Source organism: Grampus griseus (genome assembly GCF_964374135.1).
Source record: "Grampus griseus genome assembly, chromosome: 2".
NCBI classification, from domain to species: domain Eukaryota; kingdom Metazoa; phylum Chordata; class Mammalia; order Artiodactyla; family Delphinidae; genus Grampus; species Grampus griseus.
Genome location: NC_139018.1, coordinates 49,197,037 through 49,220,887, shown reverse-complemented (window position 1 = coordinate 49,220,887; position 23,851 = coordinate 49,197,037). Strand labels below are relative to the sequence as shown.

Below are 23,851 nucleotides of genomic sequence, written 5' to 3'. Positions count from 1 at the left end.
AACTGCTTTAGTGTAAACTTACCCACTGCCTTCGTTAAGTATAAATGCCAATCATTCGGCGCCAAAATCCTGAGGCAAATTTTTAAGCCGTTCCTCTCCGAAGTCCCGCCCCACTTTCCATACCACGCCCTCCGTTCACTCTTCCTCCAAAACGGTTTAGAGCGTAGCAGAAGACAGGACGAGAGACCCCTTTTCTGTCATGCGCACTAGGGAACAGGAGCGCTCCCTTTTTCTCTGCTCCACCAACCCACTAGGACCTGGCTTCGTCATGCGCATTGAGAGTTCTCAAGGCGCGCGCGCGCGCGAGCGTCGCCGCGCTCATGCGCACGAGCCGATCAGCCCGCGCGGGCGGAAGTGCAGAGCCGCTTCGCGAAGTGAGGGCGGCCGCGCTCGTTGTGGGTGGGCGAGCGGCCGACATGGCGCCCTCCGGGAGTCTCAGGATCCCCGTGGCAGTGCTGCTGCTGTTGCTTTGGGGGGCTCCCTGGACCCACGGGCGGCGGAGCGACGTGCGGATCATCACGGACGAGAACTGGAGAGAGTTGCTGGAAGGAGAGTGGATGATAGAATTGTGAGTGCGGGGCGGTGGTCTCGGGGCCCCCTCGGGGGGCTGGGGTCCTAGTTCCAAGTCTGGACGCCCGATTTCATCCCCGTTCGTCTCATGCGAGTCCCAGACTACCCGGGACTGCGACTCTGAGGCGCGGGGCGGGAGCCCCCGACTCCTCGCGATCCCCTAACTCCTCTTGGGATCCTCCGCAGCCGTGGTCCCACCCCCTCCTCGTTTCTGACCAGGGGATACTCTGTTAAGTTTCTTCTAAAGTGTGCACCCTAGTTCGGTTGCTAGGACTGAGGTGCGCCTGTGAGGTTACTTTCAGCTTTGAATTCTCTTTCTTCATGGCTTTGGGGTTGAGGGTGGTTGGTCTGTCTAGTTCCTATACAATTATTCATTTTGGAATGAGTCTTCACAGACTTAACAGACTTATTTCACCAAACTCTACAAAGGAGGAAACTGAGTGAACCTCTCCTCTCTTTTTGTCTCATTATCCTTAAAAAGTAGTCCACTTACAGTGTTAGAATTTGAGACTCTTTTAGTTTATTTTAAATGTTATTTTATGGATTAGGCATATTTTTATTGTAAATGCCGAGTAAATTCAAGTTGCGTTATTTAAACATCTGCGTTCCCTTTATCATTTGTTGTTTTTTTCTTTGCCCACGTTTCATTTTTCTTTTGTGTGTGTGTTTTTGCAAAGTACTGAATGTTTTGGGTTATTACTCTTATGCCTCTCTAAATGGTATTGCATTAAAAAAATTAATGTATGAGTGTGATTATAAACTCTTAAAAGAGCGTCAGTTCGTCACTTATTGTTCAGATAAAACCATGTGTCTGTGGTGATTCCGTTATAATAACGTCCCTTCTGCATCGGTAGATAATAAACTGTCTGCCTTTGCTTTAGTCACTAAATTGGTGGTGGTGGTGATCGTGGTGGCAGTATTATTAGTGGTACTAGTCATTATTCATTAGTAAAAAACACCATTACTGACTGTTAACTGTACTAAACACTTCTAAGCTCTTTACATACGTTATCATATTTAATTCTTTACAAATTATATAAGATAGGTATTATTTCCCGCATTTTACAGATGAGAGACATATCTAAAAGCTTTAATTAATATGTCCAGGTATTGCCATAGTGGCTTTCTTTTTGTCTCCAGAAACTAACACAGAGTAGACATGTAGATGTTGTTAGAATAACCCCCTTCCTTAACAGGGTTCAGGCGGGTGTTTTTCTGGGTGGTTGGGTTGCCAGTTAAGGAGGGAGGTGGAGGTGGACATCCCCAAGGGAGAACCCACAAGGTCACATCAGTAACTCCTGAGTCATAAAGTCAAACAAGGCATAGAACATCTGTATGCAGGATACAATAGGGGAAATGTTTATATAGTATGCATATAATCTGTAACTCAGTGAAATGAATTTTCAGGCACCATTGAAGGTGCAGGGGAGAGGAAATATAACCAGGGACAGCATTTGGGTTTCATTGTCCTCAGTACCTTGTTTTAGATAGTGCCCATAAAATATTCACAGTTTCATAAATAATGTGTTGAACAATTGTGATTATGAACTTTTATGCAAATTAAATCAAGTATTACTCAAGGAGATTTTTATTAACTCATTTGATCAAACTATATCAATACAGTAGTCAGAAGTGAAGTATTTGGGGATTTGAATTAGAGCATCTGTATGAAATTAAGAGCATACCGTAGTATTTTTTCCGCTAGCCTACTGAATATGAAGTTGTCTCTAAAAAGCACCGAAGAAACAAAAGAAACTTGAAAAAGGATCTAGTATTTCTAATGATAGTCAGCTCTTACTACAAGTTAGTTATCTGCATTAAATCTGCCCTGATCAGGAGTTATGTTACAGAGATATTTTCATTGTAATTCAATTTATTGTTACGGACTTTGGCTTTTGTGTATGGTACTAGTCTTGTTCCACAATGCATATTACTTTTAGGAATTTTATTTTCATAAAATAAGTCAAGAAAATAGAATGAAGTACAGAAACTCTACTCTTGTGTTTAACAGGTACAGGCTTTATTCTTCCTGGTTCCATTAAAAAAAACTGAGGTAAATTATGAGATAATATACAATAAAATGGGAAAAATCAAATCCTAGGAAAGATTCAGGGCCTTTTAAGAATGAATACCAGAAGAGTAATTAAAATGCTAATATGCTTGGCCACAGATTTATAAACCCGAGATTGACCAAGGTCTGGGCAGAGAATTTCATTTGGCCGGCCTCGTGTTTGTGTCTGGGTTAAGTTTTGAGGTAGCATTTTTACATAAAAATGCAGATTTTCAGCTCCTTTTAAATTGGAATAGCCTGCTGCACTGGGCCAGCTGTCCTGGACCTGTCAAGCTATGTAGTGTTTCCTTCCTTAAGATGAGGCACGTGTTTCCTGTTCACCACAGCCGTGGGTGCTTCCTCTTTTTTTACTAGCACCTTGGCACTTGTGACTCCTGCACATACCATTGTTAAAACTGATGAACTCCAAATTTGGCTTTGAGCTTTCTGCCCACCTTATAATAAAAGAAATCCAAAGGTTTTTTTTTTTTTTTTTTTTGCTGTACGCGGGCCTCTCGCTGTTGTGGCCTCTCCCGTTGCAGAGCACAGGCTCCGGACGTGCCGCTCCGCGGCATGTGGGATCTCCCCGGACTGGGGCACGAACCCGTGTCCCCTGAACCCATGTTCCCTGCATCGGCAGGCGGACTCTCAGCCACTGCGCCACCAGGGAAGCCCCCAAAGGTTTTTAAAGAGCTGTTTTGCACTTGAAAAAGGCCTTGTGTCTTAAAAACTTATTCTCAGAATTACTTTTCTGTGATTAGCATTATCAATTCATAGTTCTTGATTTCCAGAGTGTTCGACTCACACTTAAAACCTTTTCATCTTCACAAAATTAACCACTTTGCTATCTTGTTTTTAGTATAAAATATTCTTCACAAGTTACACATTTTAGAATTTTTATCCCAATATGATCATATTAGAGTGTTTAACTTTTTTAAAAACTATTTCTTAGTTATGCTCCATGGTGTCCTGCTTGTCAGAATCTTCAACCAGAATGGGAAAGTTTTGCCGAATGGGGAGAAGATCTTGAGGTTAATGTTGCAAAAGTAGATGTCACAGAGCAGCCAGGTACTGTAAGTCTTTGGTTAATTTTGTTTCGTTGCAGATTGGGATGATCTGTTGGTCTGTTTTCCACATTGCATGATCTTAACTCTACCTTTCACTAGTTTTTAAAAACAGAACTGTCTTCAGCTGGTTAGGCTGACTTACCCACCTCCCTGATGGGGGCTCAGTGTGAAGTGCCGCAGAAAGTGGATTCCCTGGTTGGGTATGGCAGCTTACTTCTTTTCTCTATTGCTCTAAGGGACCTTGGAGACATCTCCCTCCCCCCACTCTTCCCTCACATAACTGCCTGTGATCTTTTTTCCTTTGCATCTCAGGCCCCAGACTAGTATGTAAGACGTCTGTGAGAAGCCCTAGAACATTGTGGCTCAGGTGGACATTGGTTAACCCAGCATTTGCATCTGTACCAAGCTTCAGAATAAGGAGCATGTGGTTGAGGTTCTTTGTAGAGTCAAGGTCACATTCCCTGTGTGAGTCGTCTAAATCTCTGCAATTGGATTTCAAATTTAATCCTTTAACTGAGATTTGAGAACATTGGCTGTTAATTACAAAGCCCTCGTGGTTGTGGCCTCCTGACTTGGCCCCCTGGAGAAGTGTCAGGCCCTGCCCTTACAGATGCTTCTTCTTACCTGTTCTTGGTCACAGTAAACCTGGATTCTTGATTCTGCCCCATCCCAAATGGTAATAATCGCTAATATTTGGTGAGCACTTACTGTTACAGGTACTGCTCCAAGTGTTTTGCATTTATTATGTAGTCCTTATACAACGTTGTGGGGTAGATAGTATCCCCGTTTTACAGATCATAAAACTGAGTCATAGATTGGTTCTTAGTTATTTTAGTGTTTAACACATGGTTGATAATGTTAGCTGATGCTGTTATTGCCCACCTTTTGGAAGATTCATAATATTTTCCATTTTTAACAATACCTTAGAAACTCTGTGTTTGCTTTTTGATTATCAAATGCAGTTTCATTTGATTTTAGACCTAAGACCACAGTTATATTGTGCTGTCCCATGACTCAGCTAGTAATCTTATAGTAGTATAATTGACCAAATGTTTATACGTATATATTCACAAATGTCTTCAATATTCAGATTTTACATACTTTTAAATGGAGATAATGTATAGTAGAGTTTTTTTTCAGTTGCTTTAAGTACGTAATTGGAATTTCTTTCATTGTTTATATTACAGAGCTCAACTATTTTTAGGTATAATTTCATATTCTTTGCCTATTAGTATTCAAGTAATTCAGAGTCAGCTTTTAAGTGGTAAGTGATTGGCCCATATAAAACCTGCTGTGTGTTCTTTCTTGTATTTATTTCTAATCTTTCTTTATCATTTGTAGGACTAAGCGGACGATTTATCATAAGTGCTCTTCCTACTGTTTATCAGTAAGTATTTGAAGATTCTGTAGTTATGAAAGATGCATCATAGTGTAATCAAAATAGTAGACCTCCAGCCTAGATCATGTTTAAAGAACATTCTATTCAATAAGTTTACTAGAAGGCTTACTTTGCTTAGTGCCATTCTAGGTGCCTTTAGATAGATGAATGATGCATGAAACAATCTGTGATCCCAAAGATTTGTAATTGTTTTAGAAGATGATGTGCACGAGAAATGGTGTGATACCATTCAGCTAGTAAGTGATTATGAGCGCAGAGTTGTGGTAAGTACTGTAGGAAATTTGGTAAGGAAAAAAATCGCTGCTTTGGACTGGTTCCTGGAGAATATGCGGTTTAAACTCAACTTTGGAGGTAGCATTTTTTCAAGAGTGCAGAGTAAGCATTCCATCCTGAGAACAGTCTCATAAACAGTTATAATTAGGATCATGGTATGTTCAAACATCAGCTATTAGAAAGTGCTGTAGCTCAGCCTTGGGGACAGTGGTAGGTGAAATGGTTGTTAAGTCAGAATAAACAAGATTATGTAGTGTTCAGTGTCAGGTTTTTTAGTTTGTCTTTATCTTCTGAACTGGCCATAAGAAATCTTAAATCTCTGTATCTGCCCTGAACCTTAATGTTCATCTAGCTGGTGGGTTGAATGCCAGGAGGCACTTCTCTCCTTCACTTAAAAGTTACACAAACAAGAAGTTGGCGGTTCTGTGTGTATCTTGATTTTCCTTGTCTTTTTTTCATGTTTGTATCTGTTTCCCTGTACCTTTTTATTTGCCACGACTCCCTTTGTATATGTTTAAATGTCTCTTCTCTGTCTCTGTAAGTGCTTCTCTCCGTTTTTACTCAGTCCTTTTCTCCACATGCCCCTAAACTGGCTAGTCAGTCTCCCCCTTGTCTTAACACCCCCTGAAATTTTCTGGAATTTCCTGCTTTTTTCTTTTAGTAACGTTGTTTATCATGCTCATTCCCCTAATTTCTGCCTGCTGAAATCCTACCTATCCTTCAAAAACAGCTCAAATGTCATTTTCTCCGCAAAACTTTGGGTTTTTGAGTGGGGGCTTCCTTGTTGTCTTTGGCTCTGGGTGGATAAAGGATCCTCTGATCTTACTGTAGGTAGTGGGGAGCTATGGAAAGTTTTTGCGCTTAAAGTGATAAAAATTGAAGTGTTAATTGAGTAGAGTTAGACTGGCAGTATTATTTAAGGTAATTTAGAAATGGTGAAGATGTGGGAACAGGGAGAGCACTTACGATCCTATGACAGAGCTCCATGCATTAGGAATGGGAAGGAGGAGGTGGGTGTCAGGAAGAACGCAAAGCCGAATGTCACTGCATCAGATGCCTCCAGCGACTTAAACCATGATGGCTGTGAAAGTTCTTTAACAATAGCTAATAAATAATAAATGTCAGACGCGATTCTAACTGCTTTTTCATGAAGTCATCTCTTTAATGTGTGTATTGTGGCTTAAAAGTAATTTTCTGAGATATATCTACGTACTGCGTTTCTTTTTCTCCCCAGTTTTTTATTGAGACATAATTGACATATAATTACTTACTGTGTTTCATAGTTTTATTATTTGGAAGAGTAACAATAACAGTCTTAAGACTTACGATTGTTTAAAAGTATAACCTCAGTGTTTAATTAAATTTGGGGCTAAGATGTCAAGGGTAGGTAATTAGTGTAATTTGCTACTTCTGCATTGCTGATGATTTTGAAGATTAGGATTGATTGTAAAATGGGGTTATAGAAATAGCAAAACAAAGTTTATTTATTTGGTGCTGATTAATATTTACTTGTGATCTTTAGTTGTAAAAATGGTGAATTTAGGCGCTATCAGGGCCCAAGGACTAAGAAGGACTTCATAAACTTTATAAGTGAAAAAGAGTGGAAGAGTATTGAACCTGTTTCATCATGGGTTGGTCCAGGTTCTGTTTTGTAAGTATGAGGGGTTTTTCTCTTATTTATTTCAGGATTAATTGGGACATATATTTCATGTAAATAAAGCATATTTACTTAGTTTTAATTCTAGGACTCTTAAGATATGTTCAGATTTACTATGTGATATTTTCAGTTTGACTTTATCTTCTAAGTCCAGTGGATACTGTGATCCTTGTTAATGTAGAAGGAGGCTTTCTATAGAATTAAGTCTTTTTAGGAATATTTTAGTTCTGTAAATACGGTCATTTGTATCATCAAAACCTAATAAATCCCCCTAAGAGTGTGAGCGATACAATAGGTAAAACTATCATTTGAGGGGTTTTTTGTTTGTTTTTGGTTTTGTTTTTTTAAATATTTATTTATTTGGCTGTGCCAGGTCTTAGTTGCGGTGTGTGGCATCTTTAGTTGAGGCATATGGGCTCTTAGTTGCGGCACACGGGATCTAGTTCCCTGACCAGGGATCAAATCCAGGGCCCCTGCATTGGGAGTGTGGAGTTTTAACCACTGGACCACCAGAGAAATCCCTATCATTTGAGCTTAGCATTTGGATGAGAAGCCTCAACCATATGCCTACTCATGCTACCTTTAGATTTAAGTTCTTGATTTAGTGTGATTGAATTATTCCACCTGTCTGATAGCTTTTTGTACGAATAATATGGATGAACAATGAGCCTAATGACATGACTAACCACTGAGCTTTATATGTAGGTAGAGGGTACATTTCTCCAGAGCAGCTTGCTATGGAGCAGTAGGATTGGGCATAACTAGCACATTTTCTGAATCTTTCTTGGGGAGCAAGGCCTCACGGGTCCTTTGAGAGACCTCTGGGAATACTGAGTTTTGCTGAGGCCACCATGGGCTCATCCTGGTGTGGCTAAGCTGTCTCTTCCTGTCCTCTTACCACACTTGCCTTTGGAGGATGGAGAGTGTAAGCGATAATGCTCTGGATCTGGGAGTGGGGGCATGATCATCCCTAAGCAGTATTTTGAAAAAGAAAGTTCATCTTTAGGACCTTTTCCTTACACCTCTGAATTGAACTGTCAGAATTCCCCCACTGAGCCACCATGCCCAACCCAAATAAGGCACCTGCTCTTCCTGATAGAATCTAATCAGCACAGACTACAGTGAGACAACACAGTGATTCATGTTTCAGTTCCTTGTTCCTATTCCTATTTTGTGTTTTAAAGAACAGAAGCAACATGGTTAATGTACCTGTCTGTGTTGGACTGAAAATGTAACTGATTTTTGTTTGAAATCTCATGTCATAAATGATTCTTCCCCTCTCTGGTCGAGGAAGTGGGGGTCGCTTGTAAGTCTCCGCTGACTCCTCCGGACAGCAGTCCATACCTTTTTTATTGGTAGACTGAGTAAGAGGCGCTCCCAGGGTCAGCTTGGCAGGTTCATCCACCCAGCGATCAGTGATTGGATTAGGCCATCCTGCATGCAGGACCTCTGGCTTGTGTGTGAATTAGTTTATGTGTAAGTGGCCCCACTTCTGCTAGAGGGAACCCACAAAGCTAAGTTTTGGAGCAGGCCTCTTTTCTAACTGCCCATCAAAGCTACTTGGGTTTAATTATGTGAAAATTGTTCTTTTTACTTTTACCGTTTTACTTATATGGTAACTTAGCATTTATTTCTTGTGTGATTATTTTGTATATCATTAAACTATATCAAACTAATGCTGTTGTAAGTTTAATTTTAATACAAAAGGAGGGTAATGCTTAGGTGGGAAGGATCAACTCAGCAAGTGCTCCCAGTCTTCCTTCAGGCTCCCTTCTCTACTTCTTTGGAAGATTTTAAGGGTGAATAAGAGTTGCCATTTGCTTACAGTGTGCCTAACTTCAAACCAGTTTGTTCCATAGAGCTTGTAACCTGTACTCATAGTATATTGGAGGAATCATCAGGTGAAAGGTTATAGTCAAAACAATAGGAGAAAAGGAAAAAAAAAATGATCAAGTGTTTTGTTTATGAGGATATCACATAGTGGCAAAAATTCAGAAACTGTTAATTTCCATTAATAAGCCTTCTTATTATGGGCTTGAAATCACTGATGTATCACTAATCTTGAGTAACATCAGCAATAAAATCTGTTGTGTTGGGGAAGTTATAGAGTGAAAAATAGAAGATATAGGTAACACACATGTATTCTACTTCAAAGCTGTGTATCTGATTCAGTTTTTCACTTGTCTCTTTATTTTAGGATGAGTAGTATGTCAGCACTCTTTCAGCTGTCTATGTGGATCAGGGTATGGGCTAAAATTTTATTTCTATTTTAAACATTTTGACATTGTCACTTTTTAAGAAATGACCATGTTTTTAGTTTATTTTTTTCTTTTGATTTTAGACTTACCATAACTATTTTATTGAAGACCTTGGATTACCGGTTTGGGGATCATATACAGTGTTTGCTTTAGCAACTCTGCTTTCGGGACTATTATTAGGACTTGTAAGCACTTCATTTTCAGAGTACTGGGAAGAAAAATATTTTAGAATTTCATAATTCAATATAGTTCCACTGGCTTTATATTGTACATTCATACTTCTTCTGTTTATTTTTGCAGTGCATGATATTTGTGGCAGATTGCCTTTGTCCTTCAAAAAGGCGCAGACCACAGCCATACCCTTCCAGTAAGTATATTTTTAAATGTTTATTTTTATTCACTATAATCCCATTGATTTCTGTAATAAACACAATCACACATAAAACAGGTTGCCTTTCTAGCTTAGGTTTCTAAATATGGAGTGGTGGGGGAAGAGGGATGTATATTTCATGTAAGAATGACAGCCCATTGGATTTAGAAACATAGTTTTTTTTTTGGTTTTTATAGTGTGGAGAATTTTAACACTGCATATAACTTATAGATATTTGATAACCATTGACCTGATGTCAATTTGTTTGAAAATTCCATGATATTCATGGATCCATTTGAATATACTTGGGTCAAAAAAAGTTGAATATATTCCACTCTTGAAGTCTTTTCATTGGTATAGTGACCACATTTGAAGCTTTTTCTTTGTATGCTGGTCAAGTCTGAGTTTTTCTGTTAGGTTATTGGGAAAAGCAAATCCTGTAGCTGCTTGAGGATTCTCATTGCCATTGTATTTTACTACACGATGGGTTTATAGAATTAGAATATTCACTGCTGTTTATCTTAATAGGATTACCTACCAATCATTTATTTTTAATCTTGAAAATCGTACTGTTATGAAGGCCCTCTTATTTGCTGTTTGTAAAGAGCTTTCACTTTCTGTCGTCCCATTTGCTTTTCAGCAGCTCTTTAAGTAGACTGCATAAGTGATACTCTTCCCATTTTGTGGTTGAGGAAACTAAAGCTGAGAGAGATGAACTGTGTTTCCAAGTTCACACAGAAATGACAGAGCTGAGAGTAGAACCTAAACCAGACTTTTGGCCTGACATTTCTGTTGTATTTCGTGACTTAGGACTTAAACTGAGGTCAGAACTCCTGAAATGAAATCAGTGGAGATTGCATTTACAGTATTCCTTGTCTGTCGAACAACTGATAGGGTTTTTAAAAAATTTCTTAGATAGTTGCATTGATGCTAAGAAGAACACAGGTAGGGGAGGGAATAATTTTATCCATCAAGGGTCACTGACCTGTAGGAAAAAATATAATAAGCACAGATTACTTAAAAGACAATTAAGTCACTGAATGTACCTTTTATATTTATTTTGCTTCAAAAACCTTAAACCTAATAACAGATTTGTCTCAAGTAATCTGTGACACAGCTGATACTAATCCATACTTTAATGTGATATTATCCCTTCTACGGCAGGCTACAGGATTTTTTTGAGTTGTTTTCCATTATGTGTGTTTGGCTTAGATTTTGCGTCGCTAGGAAAAGATCCAACTGAGTCTAACTTTAAGCAAAATCAGAATTTATTGGTTCACATAGTCAGGAAGCCTGAGGGCAGAGTTGATTGGATCCTGGGGCTCAAATGTTTTTATGTTTCTGAATTGCTCAGTTCTCTATAACTTTGCTTGCTCCATTTTGGGCTGTTTTTAGTCCTGAGAATAGAATGACTATAGAAAGCTATAGCTCATAATCCCAGAGTAAGAAGGAAATATACTTCTCCCTGTACTCACCTATCTTTTGGAAAAATTCTGGTGTATTCCACTTGTATAGAGGGCTCACTTTTTGGAACAGTCACTGTAAACCAGGGTTTCTCAACCTTGACACTATTGGTCTTTTGGGCTGGATAATTCTTAATCGTGATGAACTGTCTTTTGTACATTATTGAATTTTCAGCAGCATCCCCCTGGTTGCCAGTAGCACCACCCCTCTCTGTTGTAGCAACCAAAAATATCTTCAGACATAGCCAAGTGTTCCCTAGGAGGCAGAATCACCCCTGGTGGAGAACCACTGCTCTAAACTGTCGTTTGTGTCCACCACAGCCACCTGGGATGTAGCATAGGGAAGGGGTAACCCAACAGGAAAAGGGATGCTAGACAGACCAAACAACAGATTGTCCACTTTACGGTAATTCCTTCCCGTAATTTCTTCTACCTTGCACCCCCGTGTTCTTCCCGCTCCATTCCGGGTTGCCTAGGATTAGGGACAGTCTCGGATCACTGAACAGAGAAAAGCTTATTGGCCAAATTCTGTGTTCTGCATCTCTAAGTGTGTGTTCTAAGTTTAAGTTAACTAGCAACAGTCCCTATTAACAAAGGGAGGGGGGGTATATGTATGTGTGTGTGTATATTAAAAAATTAATTGAGCTGTATACTTAAGATATGTATCTTATATTATTTGTAATTACACCTTAATAAAATTACATATGTGGAGAAGTGGAAGCATCTTTACGAAACCACTTGAAAAAAACATGGCTAGGAAAATAGCCTTCAACTTAAGTGTCTGATTCCTGTTCTCCTGGGAGCTGAAACAAGGGTGGTATTGAAGTTTGTCTTAGTATACTTCTTAGCTAGAAGATTTAATAGCAAGTTAATATAAGATAGTTATATTTAATGCAGTCTGTTTTCTTACAACAATATGCACAGCATTAATTCTGGTTCATTAATTTCAGTTCAGTTTATGAATAGGTGGATAATAAGAATGAATTTGGTAAGTAAAATGGATCTTCCAAACCAGTTATTTTTACAGTATCACTTGTTCTTGAAGATAGCTTTTTCCTTTTGGAAATCCAAACATGATTGATAAATAAGTGCCAAAGCAATTTATGGGCATATGAATTGTGTCTTGATTGTACTCTTAACACAACTCTAATACATCAACAAAAGAACATTTCTGGTTTTTATCTTTAAGAAAAATTATTACTAGAATCTTCTCAACCTCTGAAAAAAGTGGAGGAAGAACAAGAGGCTGATGAAGAAGATGTTTCAGAAGAGGAACCTGAAAGCAAAGAAGGAATAAACACAGAGTTTGCACAAAATGCCATAAGACAACGTTCTGTGGCTCCTTCATTGGCCACAGATAAATCTAGTTAATTTGTACAAGTATATTCATATGATTTTGACAAAAACAGAAGATTGATCATTTCTTTTGGTTTGAAGTGAACTGTGACTTGCTTGTACATTGCAGGGTTCAGTCTAGATTGTCATTAGGTTGAACAGTCTACCTTCAGAAAATAAAAGTAGCATTATTTGAAAAATCAGGATTTGAGAACAGTATGGTGGTTCAAACAGTAGTTTAATTTTTGAAAAATCTGGTGCCAAGCAATAAGATTTCTGTATGTTTGTTTCATAATAACCTTTTCAAGTCTGAGTTGAAAAATTACATTTCCCAAGTATTGCATTATTGAGGTATTTAAGGAGATTACTTTAGAGAAAAAGATTTCTCATTTGATATAATTTTTCTCAGTTTCACTGTGTGAAAAAAAGAACATATTTCCCATAAATGGGAACTTTGCCCATTGTCTCAAGAAATGTGTATTTCAGTGACAACTGTGAGGTCCTTTTAGAGGTAAATTCCAAAATTTAGTCATAGCTTTAGAGTATGCAACTAATAAAAGCTACCTTACTTTAGTTACAGTTTTCTACATATGATAATACAGGATATGTTTAGGAAGATTTTATAAGCCCATGATGTTGTCTTGATTCCTATAAAAGGTTGGTTGCCTTTTTGTTCTCCTCTGTTCAGTGTATGATTTGTATTTTTCTTACCATGAGTTACATTTTTCATTTTCCAAATTGGATAATTTCCTGGAAATGCTTTTCATGTTTTAATAAATTGTTTCAAACTGAAGTTTACTGAGGAATCCTTAAAAGTGAAGAGGCATCTACTGATAATTTAAAATCTTGGCTACTTGTTTCAGATTTTACATCATTCTTGTTGAACCTCTACTTGAACTTTTTTTGGATGTGAAGGTGAACATTCCTGATTTTTACTTGATTTTGTGGAAAAGCCTTGGTATTTTACATTTTGAAAATTCACAGAAGCTTAATTTGATATAAAGTTAGCATTCTACTCAGGAAAAAGCATCTTGTAGTGTATGTTTTCAATGTATATTTGTCCTCATACAGAAAGTTCTTAATTGATTTTACAAAGTCAATGTATGCCTGATGTCTTAAACTCATAAAAGGCTTATGTTTTTGAAAAGACAGACTCCGTATTCTACTGTACTTTCTGTTGTGTGTTATTTCACAGGTGGGTATCAGCAAGGTGGGACATTTAATATATTTTTACTCCTTGAAGAGTTGAAGAGTTTTCACCTTACAGCAAAAGAGGGGGTGGGTGGATGTGTGCGGCAGCAGTAGAAAACTGTGTTAGCTACAAGAAGGGGAAAAAGCATAAATATTTAGAATGGATCACCTCTCCATTATGGTAATAGACAATTTCTGTAATGTCCCCTTTCATCTAGGTTGTGCTGCTGTGTGAATCCATTAAACTTACAATATCATAATGTACAACAGTTTTCTTTAAAGGCCTCTCCTTTAGAATATTAAATATTCTACCATTGAAGAGTTTGGATGTGTAATTTTGTGATGCTTTAGAAAAATAATCTAAGCACAAAATAAACTTTTCTAAGCACTTCACTGAAGCTGAAGGCAAGTGTGATTTCTAGTTGCATATTTAACGATGCTTAATTAATTTGCATTTTACAGTGTTCAAGTGAATATTTGTGTCACTGTGTATATACTTGATATGTGTAATCAAAAGGATAGAGTCATACACACCTGTTTCTGTCACTTGAGATGACAGAGAAATGCTTCTCGTTAATTAAGCGTTCTATTTTTCTAGTCTTGTAGTATACATGACAATATAGTTTTAAGTTTTTAAGTGATTAAAAACAATATATACAGAAGATTACAAGTAGGCTGAACATGTAGAGACTTGATATTTCATAAAAGAGATGATCTTGCGTGTCTTCAGGATTGTCACTGTAGACATCTGAATAATCAATTTTCTGTCACACCAGAGGCTTACAGAAACTATATTGGGATCATTTTACCTTTAACAGACCCCTTTTGTTTCTGCATTGGTTTAAAGGGGCTCCACATGGCAGCTTAGCAACAGATCATCTAGGAGGGAATAAGGTGCAATATCAGCATCCTGGAGAACGCTGCTCCCCACGATGCCTCAGTCATTCAGCTCCAGCACTAAAGTATTGAAATCTGATCACTCCACTAGAAAATGCAGTATTCTACCACGTATTGCCTAAATACTTAAATGAGCAAGACTGACAGTAGTTTGAATGAAGGTTCCATGGGGAACATTCTTCATTCATTGAGTATTGGAGCTGTGCTCTTTTCCTGTAATAATTCATTTAGTCTGACTACAGTATGTGATATCTGAGCATTACATGTGAACAGGCTCAGAGAGCTAGGGCAGAAATAGGTACAATCAGAAACCACAAGATTTCAAATCATGCTTTTTTTTTCAGCACGAGTACTGCAGATTTAGCAATTTATATATGAAATTACAATATAAATTAAAAAATTTCACTCTTATCAGATATTGCAACAAATATATTCAGAAATACCAGAATTCAGTACGTGCAGTCTTGTGTTTTGGGTACTGCATAAAGAATCGAGGTTATTACCATAAATGATGCTTTTGAAAGCAGTTTTCTCTCTAGTCAGTTGTGTTCTTATTGAGCCCGATGCATAAAAAGGCATAGTACTGGACTCGTGATTAGATAAACATTTTTGAATGAACATTTTAACTCATTTTAAAGTTACCTAGGATATTCTGATTCATTGCATAATTTAAGTTAGAATTCTTTTGATAATTTTTTTTCCCAAGCTTTACTGAGGTATGATTGACAAATTACTTTTGATGTGGGTATTTTGTTAATCATAATTGTTTTGGGTTGGAATTTAAATGAGTGGTCATACTGAGTATAATTGTGTAATTCTAAAAGTAAATTTTAAATTGAATATCCTACTTGCAGATTTAGATATGTTGGTATTTCATATCCAGCAACTTTTGCACCTGTTTTAGAGCCATTGAAATTAGAAAAACATAAGTTTAAATTGGAACTTTGATACTCTATAAGTAGTAAGATTCAGTTACATACTTGAACTAAACATCTAAAATGTTCCTTCTCCTTTAATGATTTTTTAGTTTTGATTCATTCATTACAAATGGTGATAATATCAGTACTGTATTGTGGCCATTAATGAAATCAGCTGTCCTTCCTTTTTACCCATTTGGCTATGTGTGACACTACTTATAAGCCTGTTCCCATTGTAGTATCACAACTCAGACTGGTTGTATCCTGAAAATGAAAATATAAGAAGTCAGTTGAGCAAATAGAGGTTTGATTTATCTGAAACTTCTTTTAAATCTAAGCATAATTGAGAGAGTTATGTTTTAAATTCCTTGAAACTATCTTGATACTTCACTTGGAAGAATAACTTAAGTAATTAAGTGTTTTTTTAAACTTCCTAAGCTTCAGTGCTTTACTAAAGCATGTAGTAGAAAGAAGGTTGCTAGTGGGTTAGAATGTATCAACTCAAGTAAGTACTTAGGAAGTTTCAACATATTGCTACCAAGGTATTCCTAAGAAACCTTCTCTAAACTTTAGTCTTTCTGTTTCCACAGAATCAAGTGAATACTTGGTTGGAAACTGTAAATGCTCTTAACCCTATCTTTCCAGCCCCAACCCAACTAGTGTTCCTGAAACTACTTTAACAAATGAACTGTTGTTCTCTGAGCCTGCCTCATTCCATCTGTTGCTTCAAGAGTCAGCTCAAATCCTGTGAGTCCTTTCTGGCCCACAGTCATTTATTTCAGAAAGAAACTATTTCGTGGGTTTTTACCATTCTCTGGCAGTTAAATCATATACTATCTTGTAATATTTCTTCTCTTGCATTTATTATACCAATTAACGGACATGGAGCAACCACAATACATCTCTAGGCCTCGATTTGTGAGTAAAGTGATTTCTGAGGTTCTCTACCTTCAACAAGATAAACATTGCTCTCATCTGTTGTCTCGAAAAGCTGACTGTCAACTCTTTGGGGCCTGGAACTTATTGTTAGTTTGATACGAAGTGTAGTGTTGGGGGGAGACTTCTGGGCAGAGGTCAAGGGACCTGGCTTCAAATCTTGTCTCCACCCCTGACCAGGAATGCAACTGCCGCCTCTCTGGACACTGATTTTCATATTTATGAAATGAGGGAAAGTTGAGTAGTCTAGTGTTCAGATAAATGACTTTGGGGAAATTCTTGAACATTAAAGTTATTTGTAACTTTAGCTTCCTGGGCAAGTTTCCTAGAATATTAATTCCTTGTGAAGGAAGACAGTCAAATAGTAAAGCTATTAATGTTGACAGTAAGCTGTGTGAGTGTCACTAGGAACTCACTTGGGTCCTCAATCTACTGAGATGGGGGAGCAGGAAAAGAAAAACTCTTCTGCCTTTACTCTCATGGTAAGCACTGGTGTCATCATTCACACCAGAACCCAGATTTTAAGTTCTGCATTTCTTTGCAGCCCTGTGCTTCAGGGGAAGCTTGACTCCATCCTTGCTTACTAGGGGCAAGTTTAAATCCTATTTTATGTGGATTTTGTGTTTAGTATGCAAAATCTTACATGTCCTTTTGACAGTAACTTGAGTCTTCTCCTGAGAACGGGAGCAGTGTAAATTTGAAGGTGGTAAGGAAGAATTATTTTGCCATTTTGTCCCCTTTGAGGAGGAAGTAAAGGCTGAGGTATGTTTATGTCTTCTGAAATATGTGGGGTTTTTTTTTTTTAGTTTATTTTTTGTTTATTGTCAAGATTAAATCAGATAATGTATGTGAAAATGCCAGTTATAACTTAGCACGTGCAAACAGCTCAATATGGAATGTTTCTTAATCTAATGTTTATGAAAGGGGATTTCAGTTGAATAGCCCTACTGCTTAATAGACTGTGTAACTTGCATTGTAATTTGAGCTATTTTTGAAGGTTTTTTTTGCAGACATGCAAAGAGTATGATTACTTTTTTTTTTTACATCTTTATTGGAGTATAATTGCTTTACAATGGTGTGTTAGTTTCTGCTTTATAACAAAGTGAATCAGTTATACATATACATATGTTCCCATATCTCTTCCCTCTTGCATCTCCCTCCCTCCCACCCTCCCTATCCAACCCCTCCAGGCGGTCACAAAGCACCGAGCTGATCTCCCTGTGCTATGCGGCCGCTTCCCACTAGCTATCTACCTTACGTTTGTTAGTGTATATATGTCCATGCCACTCTCTCGCTTTGTCACAGCTTACCCTTCCCCCTCCCCATATCCTAAAATCCATTCTCTAGTAGGTCTGTGTCTTTATTCCTGTCTTACCCCTAGGTTCTTCGTGACATTTTTTTTTCTTAGATTCCATATATATGTGTTAGCATACGGTATTTGTCTTTCTCTTTCTGACTTACTTCACTCTGTATGACAGATTCTAGGTCTATCCACCTCATTACAAATAGCTCAATTTCGTTTCTTTTTATGGCTGAGTAATATTCCATTGTATATATGTGCCACATCTTCTTTATCCATTCATCCGATGATGGACACTTAGGTTGTTTCCATCTCCGGGCTATTGTAAATAGAGCTGCAATGAACATTTTGGTGCATGACTCTTTGAATTATGGTTTTCTCAGGGTATATGCCCAGTAGTGGGATTGCTGGGTCATATGGTAGTTCTATTTGTAGTTTTTTAAGGAACCTCCATACTGTTCTCCACAGTGGCTGTATCAATTTACATTCCCACCAACAGTGCAAGAGGGTTCCCTTTTCTCCACACCCTCTCCAACATTTTTTGTTTCTAGATTTTTTGATGATGGCCATTCTGACTGGTGTGAGATGATACCTCATTGTAGTTTGGATTTGCATTTCTCTAATGATTTATGATGTTGAGCATTCTTTCATGTGTTTGTTGGCAGTCTGTATATCTTCTTTGGAGAAATGTCTATTTAGGTCTCCTGCACATTTTTGGATTGGGTCGTTTGTTTTTTTGTTATTGAGCTGCATGAGCTGCTTATAAATTTTGGAGATTAATCCTTTGTCAGTTGCTTCATTTGCAGATATTTTCTCCCATTCTGAGGTTGTCTTTTGGTCTTGTTTATGGTTTCCTTTGCTGTGCAAAAGCTTTGAAGTTTCATTACGTCCCATTTGTTTATTTTTGTTTTTATTTCCATTTCTCTAGGAGGTGGGTCAAAAAGGATCTTGCTGTGATTTATGTCATAGAGTGTTCTGCGTATGTTTTCCTCTAAGAGTTTGATAGTTTCTGGCCTTACATTTAGGTCTTTAATCCATTTTGAGCTTATTTTTGTGTATGGTGTTAGGGAGTGATCTAATCTCATACTTTTATATGTACCTGTCCAGTTTTCCCAGCACCACTTATTGAAGAGGCTGTCCTTTCTCCACTGTACATTCCTGCCTCCTTTATCAAAGATAAGGTGACCATATGTGCGTGGGTTTATCTCTGGGCTTTCTATCCTGTTCCATTGATCTATCTTTCTGCTTTTGTGCCAGTACCATACTGCCTTAATTACTGTAGCTTTGTAGTATAGTCTGAAGTCAGGGAGCCTGATTCCTCCAGCTCCATTTTTCGTTCTCAAGATTGCTTTGGCTCTTCGGGGTCTTTTGTGTTTCCATACAAATTGTGAAATTTTTTGTTCTAATTCTGTGAAAAATGCCAGTGGTAGCTTGATAGGGATTGCATTAAATCTGTAGATCGCTTTGGGTAGTAGAGTCATTTTCACAATGTTGATTCTTCCAATCCAAGAACATGGTATATCTCTCCATCTATTTGTATCATCTTTAATTTCTTTCATCAGTGTCATAATTTTCTGCATACAGGTCTTTTGTCTCCTTAGGTAGGTTTATTCCTAGATATTTCATTCTTTTTGTTGCAATGGTAAATGGGAGTGTTTTTTTGATTTCACTTTCACATTTTTCATCATTAGTGTATAGGAATGCCAGAGATTTCTGTGCATTAATTTTGTATCCTGCTACTTTACCAAATTCATTGATTAGCTCTAGTAGTTTTCTGGTAGCATCTTTAGGATTCTCTATGTATAGTGTCATGTCATCTGCAAACAGTGACAGCTCTACTTCTTCTTTTCCGATTTGGATTCCTTTTATTTCCTTCTCTTCTGTGATTGCAGTGGCTAAAACTTCCAGAACTATGTTGAATAAGAGTGGTGAGAGTGGGCAACCCTGTCTTGTTCCTGATCTTAGTGGAAATGCTTTCAGTTTTTCACCATTGAGGACGATGTTGGCTGTGGGTTTGTCATATATGACCTTTATTATGTTGAGGAAAGTTCCCTGTATGCCTACTTTCTGCAGGGTTTTTATCATAAATGGTGTTGAATATTGTCGAAAGCTTTCTCTGCATCTATTGAGATGATCATATGGTTTTCTCCTTCAATTTGTTAATATGGTGTAACACATTGATTGATTTGCGTATATTGAAGAATCCTTGCATTATTGGAATAAACCCCACTTGATCATGGTATATGATCCGTTTAATGTGCTGTTGGATTCTGTTTGCTAGTATTTTGTTGAGGATTTTTGCTCTATGTTCATCAGTGATACTGGCCTTTAGTTTTCTTTCTTTGTGACATCCTTGTCTGGTTTTGGTATCAGGGTGATGGTGGCCTCGTAGAGTGACTTTGGGAGTGCTCCTCCCTCTGCTATATCTTGGAAGCGTTTCAGAAGGATAGGTGTTAGCTCTTCTCTAAATGTTTGATAGAATTTGCCTGTGAAGCCATGTGTTCCTGGGCTTTTGTTTGTCGGAAGATTTTAAATCACAGTTTCAATTTCAGTGCTTGTGATTGGTCTGTTCATATTTTCTATTTCTTCCTGATTCAGTCTTGGCAGGTTGTGCATTTCTAAGAATTTGTCCATTTCTTCCAGGTTGTCCATTTTATTGGCATATAGTTGCTTGTAGTAATCTCTCATGACCTTTTGTATTTCTGCAGTGTCAGTTGTTACTTCTCCTTTTTCATTTCTAAGTCTGTTGATTTGAGTCTGCTCCCTTTTTTTCTTGATGAGTCTGGCTAATGGTTTATCAATTTTGTTTGTCTTCTCAAAGAACCAGCTTTTAGTTTTATTGATCTTTGCTCTCGTTTCCTTCATTTCTTTTTCATTTATTTCTGATCTGATCTTTATGATTTCTTTCCTTCTGCTAACTTTGGGGTTTTCTTGTTCTTCTTTCTCTAATTGCTTTAGGTGCAAGGTTAGGTTGTTTATTTGATATGTTTCCTGTTTCTTAAGGTAGGATTGTATTGCTATAAACTTCCCTCTTAGAACTGCTTTTGCTGCATCCCATAGATTTTGGGTCGTCGTGTCTCCATTGTCATTTGTTTCTAGGTATTTTTTAATTTCCTCTTTGATTTTTTCAGTGATCACTTCATTATTAAGTAGTGTATTGTATTGTTTAGCCTCCATGTGTTTGTATTTTTTACAGATCTTTTCCTGTAATTGATATCTAGTCTCATAGCATTGTGATCGGAAAAGATACTTGATATGATTTCAATTTTCTTAAATTTACCAAGGCTTGATTTGTGACCCAAGATATGATCTATCCTGGAGAATGTTCCATGAGCACTTGAGAAAAATTTGTATTCTGTTGTGTTTGGATGGAATGTCCAATAAATATCAATGAGGTCCATCTTGTTTAATGTATCATTTAAAGCTTGTGTTTCCTTATTTATTTTCATTTTGGATGATCTGTCCGTTGGTGAAAATGGGGTGTTAAAGTCCCCTACTATGAATGTGTTACTGTCGATATCCCCTTTTATGGCTGTTAGTATTTGCCTTATGTATTGAGGTACTCCTATGTTGGGTGCATAAATATTTACAATTGTTATATCTTCTTGGATCGATCCCTTGATCATTATGTAGTGTCCTTCTTTGTCTTTTCTAATAGTCTATTTAAAAGTCTATTTTGTCTGATATGAGAATTGCTACTCCAGCTTTCTTTTGGTTTCCATTTGCATGAAATATCTTTTTCCATCCCCTTACTTTCAGTCTGTATGTGTCTCTAGGTCTGAAGTGGGTCTCTTGTAGACAGCAAATATATGGGTCTTGTTTTTGTATCCATTCAGCCAATCTGTGTCTTTTGGTGGGAGCATTTAGTCCATTTACATTTAAGGTAGTTATTGATATGTCTGTTCCTATTCCCATTTTCTTAATTGTTTTGGGTTCGTTATTGTAGGTCTTTTCCTTCTCTTGTGTTTGTTGCCTAGAGAAGTTCCTTTAGCAGTTGTTGTAAAGCTGATTTGGTGGTGCTGAACTCTCTCAGCTTTTGCTTGTCTGTAAAGGCTTTAATTTCTCCATCAAATCTGATTGAGATCCTTGCTGGGTAGAGTAATCTTGGTTGCAGGTTTTTCTCCTTCATCACTTTAAATATGTCCTGCCACTCCCGTCTGGCTTGCAGAGTTTCTGCTGAAAGATCAGCTGTTAACTTTATGGGGATTCCCTTGTGTGTTATTTGTTGTTTTTCCCTTGCTGCTTTTAATGTTTTCTTTGTATTTAATTTTTGACAGTTTGATTAAGATGTGTCTTGGCATATTTCTCCTTGGATTTATCCTGTATGGGACTCTCTGTGCTTCCTGGACTTGATTAACTATTTCCTTTCCCATATTAGGGAAGTTTTCAACTATAATCTCTTCAAAAACTTTCTCAGTCCCTTTCTTTTTCTCTTCTTCTTCTTGAACCCCTATAATTCGAATGTTGGTGTGTTTAATGTTGTCCCAGAGGTCTCTGAGACTGTCCTCAGTTCTTTTCATTCTTTATTCTTTATTCTGCTCTGCAGTAGTTATTTCCACTATTTTATCTTCCAGGTCACTTATCCGTTCTTCTGCCTCAGTTATTCTGCTATTGATCCCATCTAGAGTATTTTTCATTTCATTTATTGTGTTGTTCATCATTGCTTGTTTCATCTTTAGTTCTTCTATGTCCTTGTTAAATGTTTCTTGCATTTTGTCTATTGTATTTCCAAGATTTTGGATCATCTTTACTATCATTATTCTGAATTCTTTTTCAGGTAGACTGCCTATTTCCTCTTCATTTGTTAGGTCTGGTGCATTTTTATCTTGCTCCTTCATCTGCTGTGTGTTTTTCTGTCTTCTCATTTTGCTTATCTTACTGTGTTTGAGGTCTCCTGTTTGCAGGCTGCAGGTTCGTAGTTCCCGCTGTTTTTGATGTCTGTCCCCAGTGGCTATGGTTGGTTCAGTGGGTTGTGTAGGCTTCCTGGTGGAGGGGACTAGTGCCTGTGTTCTGGTGGATGAGGCTGGATGTTGTCTTTCTGGTGGGCAGGTCCACGTCTGGTGGTGTGTTTTGGGGTGTCTGTGGCCTTATTATGATTTTAGGCAGCCTCTCTGCTAATGGGTGGGGTTGTGTTCCTATCTTGCTAGTTGTTTGGCATAGGATGTCCAGCACTGTAGCTTGCTGGTCGTTGAGTGAAGCTGGGTGCTGGTGTTGAGACGGAGATCTCTGGGAGATTTTTGCCATTTGATATTATGTGGAGTTGGGAGGTCTCTTGTGGACCAGTTTCCTGAAGTTGGCTCTCCCACCTCAGAGGCACAGCACTGACTCCTGGCTGGAGCACCAAGAGCCTTTCATCCACAGGGCTCAGAATAAAAGGGAGAAAAAGTAGAAAGAAAGAATTAGTAGAAGTAGAAAGAAAGAAAGGAGGGAGGGCGGGAGGGAGCAAGGAAGGAAGGAGGGAAGGAAGGAAGAAAAGAAAGAAGATAAAATAAAATAAAAGAAAGTAAGATAAAATATAATAAAGTTATTAAAATAAAAAAATAATTTTTAAGAGAGAAAAAAGAAACAAACAAACAAAAAAAAAACGGCCGTATAGAACCCTAGGACAAATGGTGGAAGCAAAGCTATAGAGACAAAATCTCACACAGAAGCATACACAGACACACTCACAAAAAGAGGAAAAGGGGAAAAAATAAATCTTGCTCCCAAAGTCCACCTCCTTAATTTGGGATGATTCGTTGTCTATTCATGTATTCCACAGATGCAGGGTACATCAAGTTGATTGTGGAGCTTTAATCCGCTGCTTCTGAGGCTGCTGGGAGAGATTTCCTTTTCTCTTCTTTGTTCTCACAGCTCCCAGGGCCTCAGGTTTGGATTTGGCCTCGCTCAGACAGGATGGGGTTAAAGGAGCCGCTGATTCGAGAGCTCTGGCTCACTCAGGCGGGGGCGGGGGGGAGGGGCTTGGAGTGCGGGGCGGGCCTGCGGCGGCCGAGGCCAGCGTGACGTTGCACCAGCCTGAGGCGCGCCGTGCGTTCTCCCGGGGAAGTTGTCCCTGAATCCCGGGACCCTGGCAGTGGCAGGCAGCACAGGCTCCCCGGAAGAGGGGGTGTGGATAGTGACCTGTGCTCGCACACAGGCTTCTTGGTGGCGGCAGCAGCAGCATTAGCG

The 23,851-nt window shown here is 38.2% G+C and overlaps 1 protein-coding gene across 1 annotated transcript; it reads left to right on the top strand.

Moving 5' to 3' along the window:
- Positions 1-320: 320 nt before the first annotated feature.
- Positions 321-13,944, top strand: TMX1 (thioredoxin related transmembrane protein 1; the record flags this gene model as incomplete). The annotated part of the gene is made up of 8 exons (XM_082648094.1): positions 321-568; positions 3,573-3,688; positions 5,029-5,074; positions 6,882-7,010; positions 9,214-9,259; positions 9,358-9,459; positions 9,575-9,641; positions 12,297-13,944. 8 exons carry the CDS (start codon positions 321-323, stop codon positions 12,476-12,478), a joined length of 936 nt encoding a protein of 311 aa, XP_082504220.1. The 3' UTR covers positions 12,479-13,944.
- Between the last annotated feature and the right edge of the window lie 9,907 nt (positions 13,945-23,851).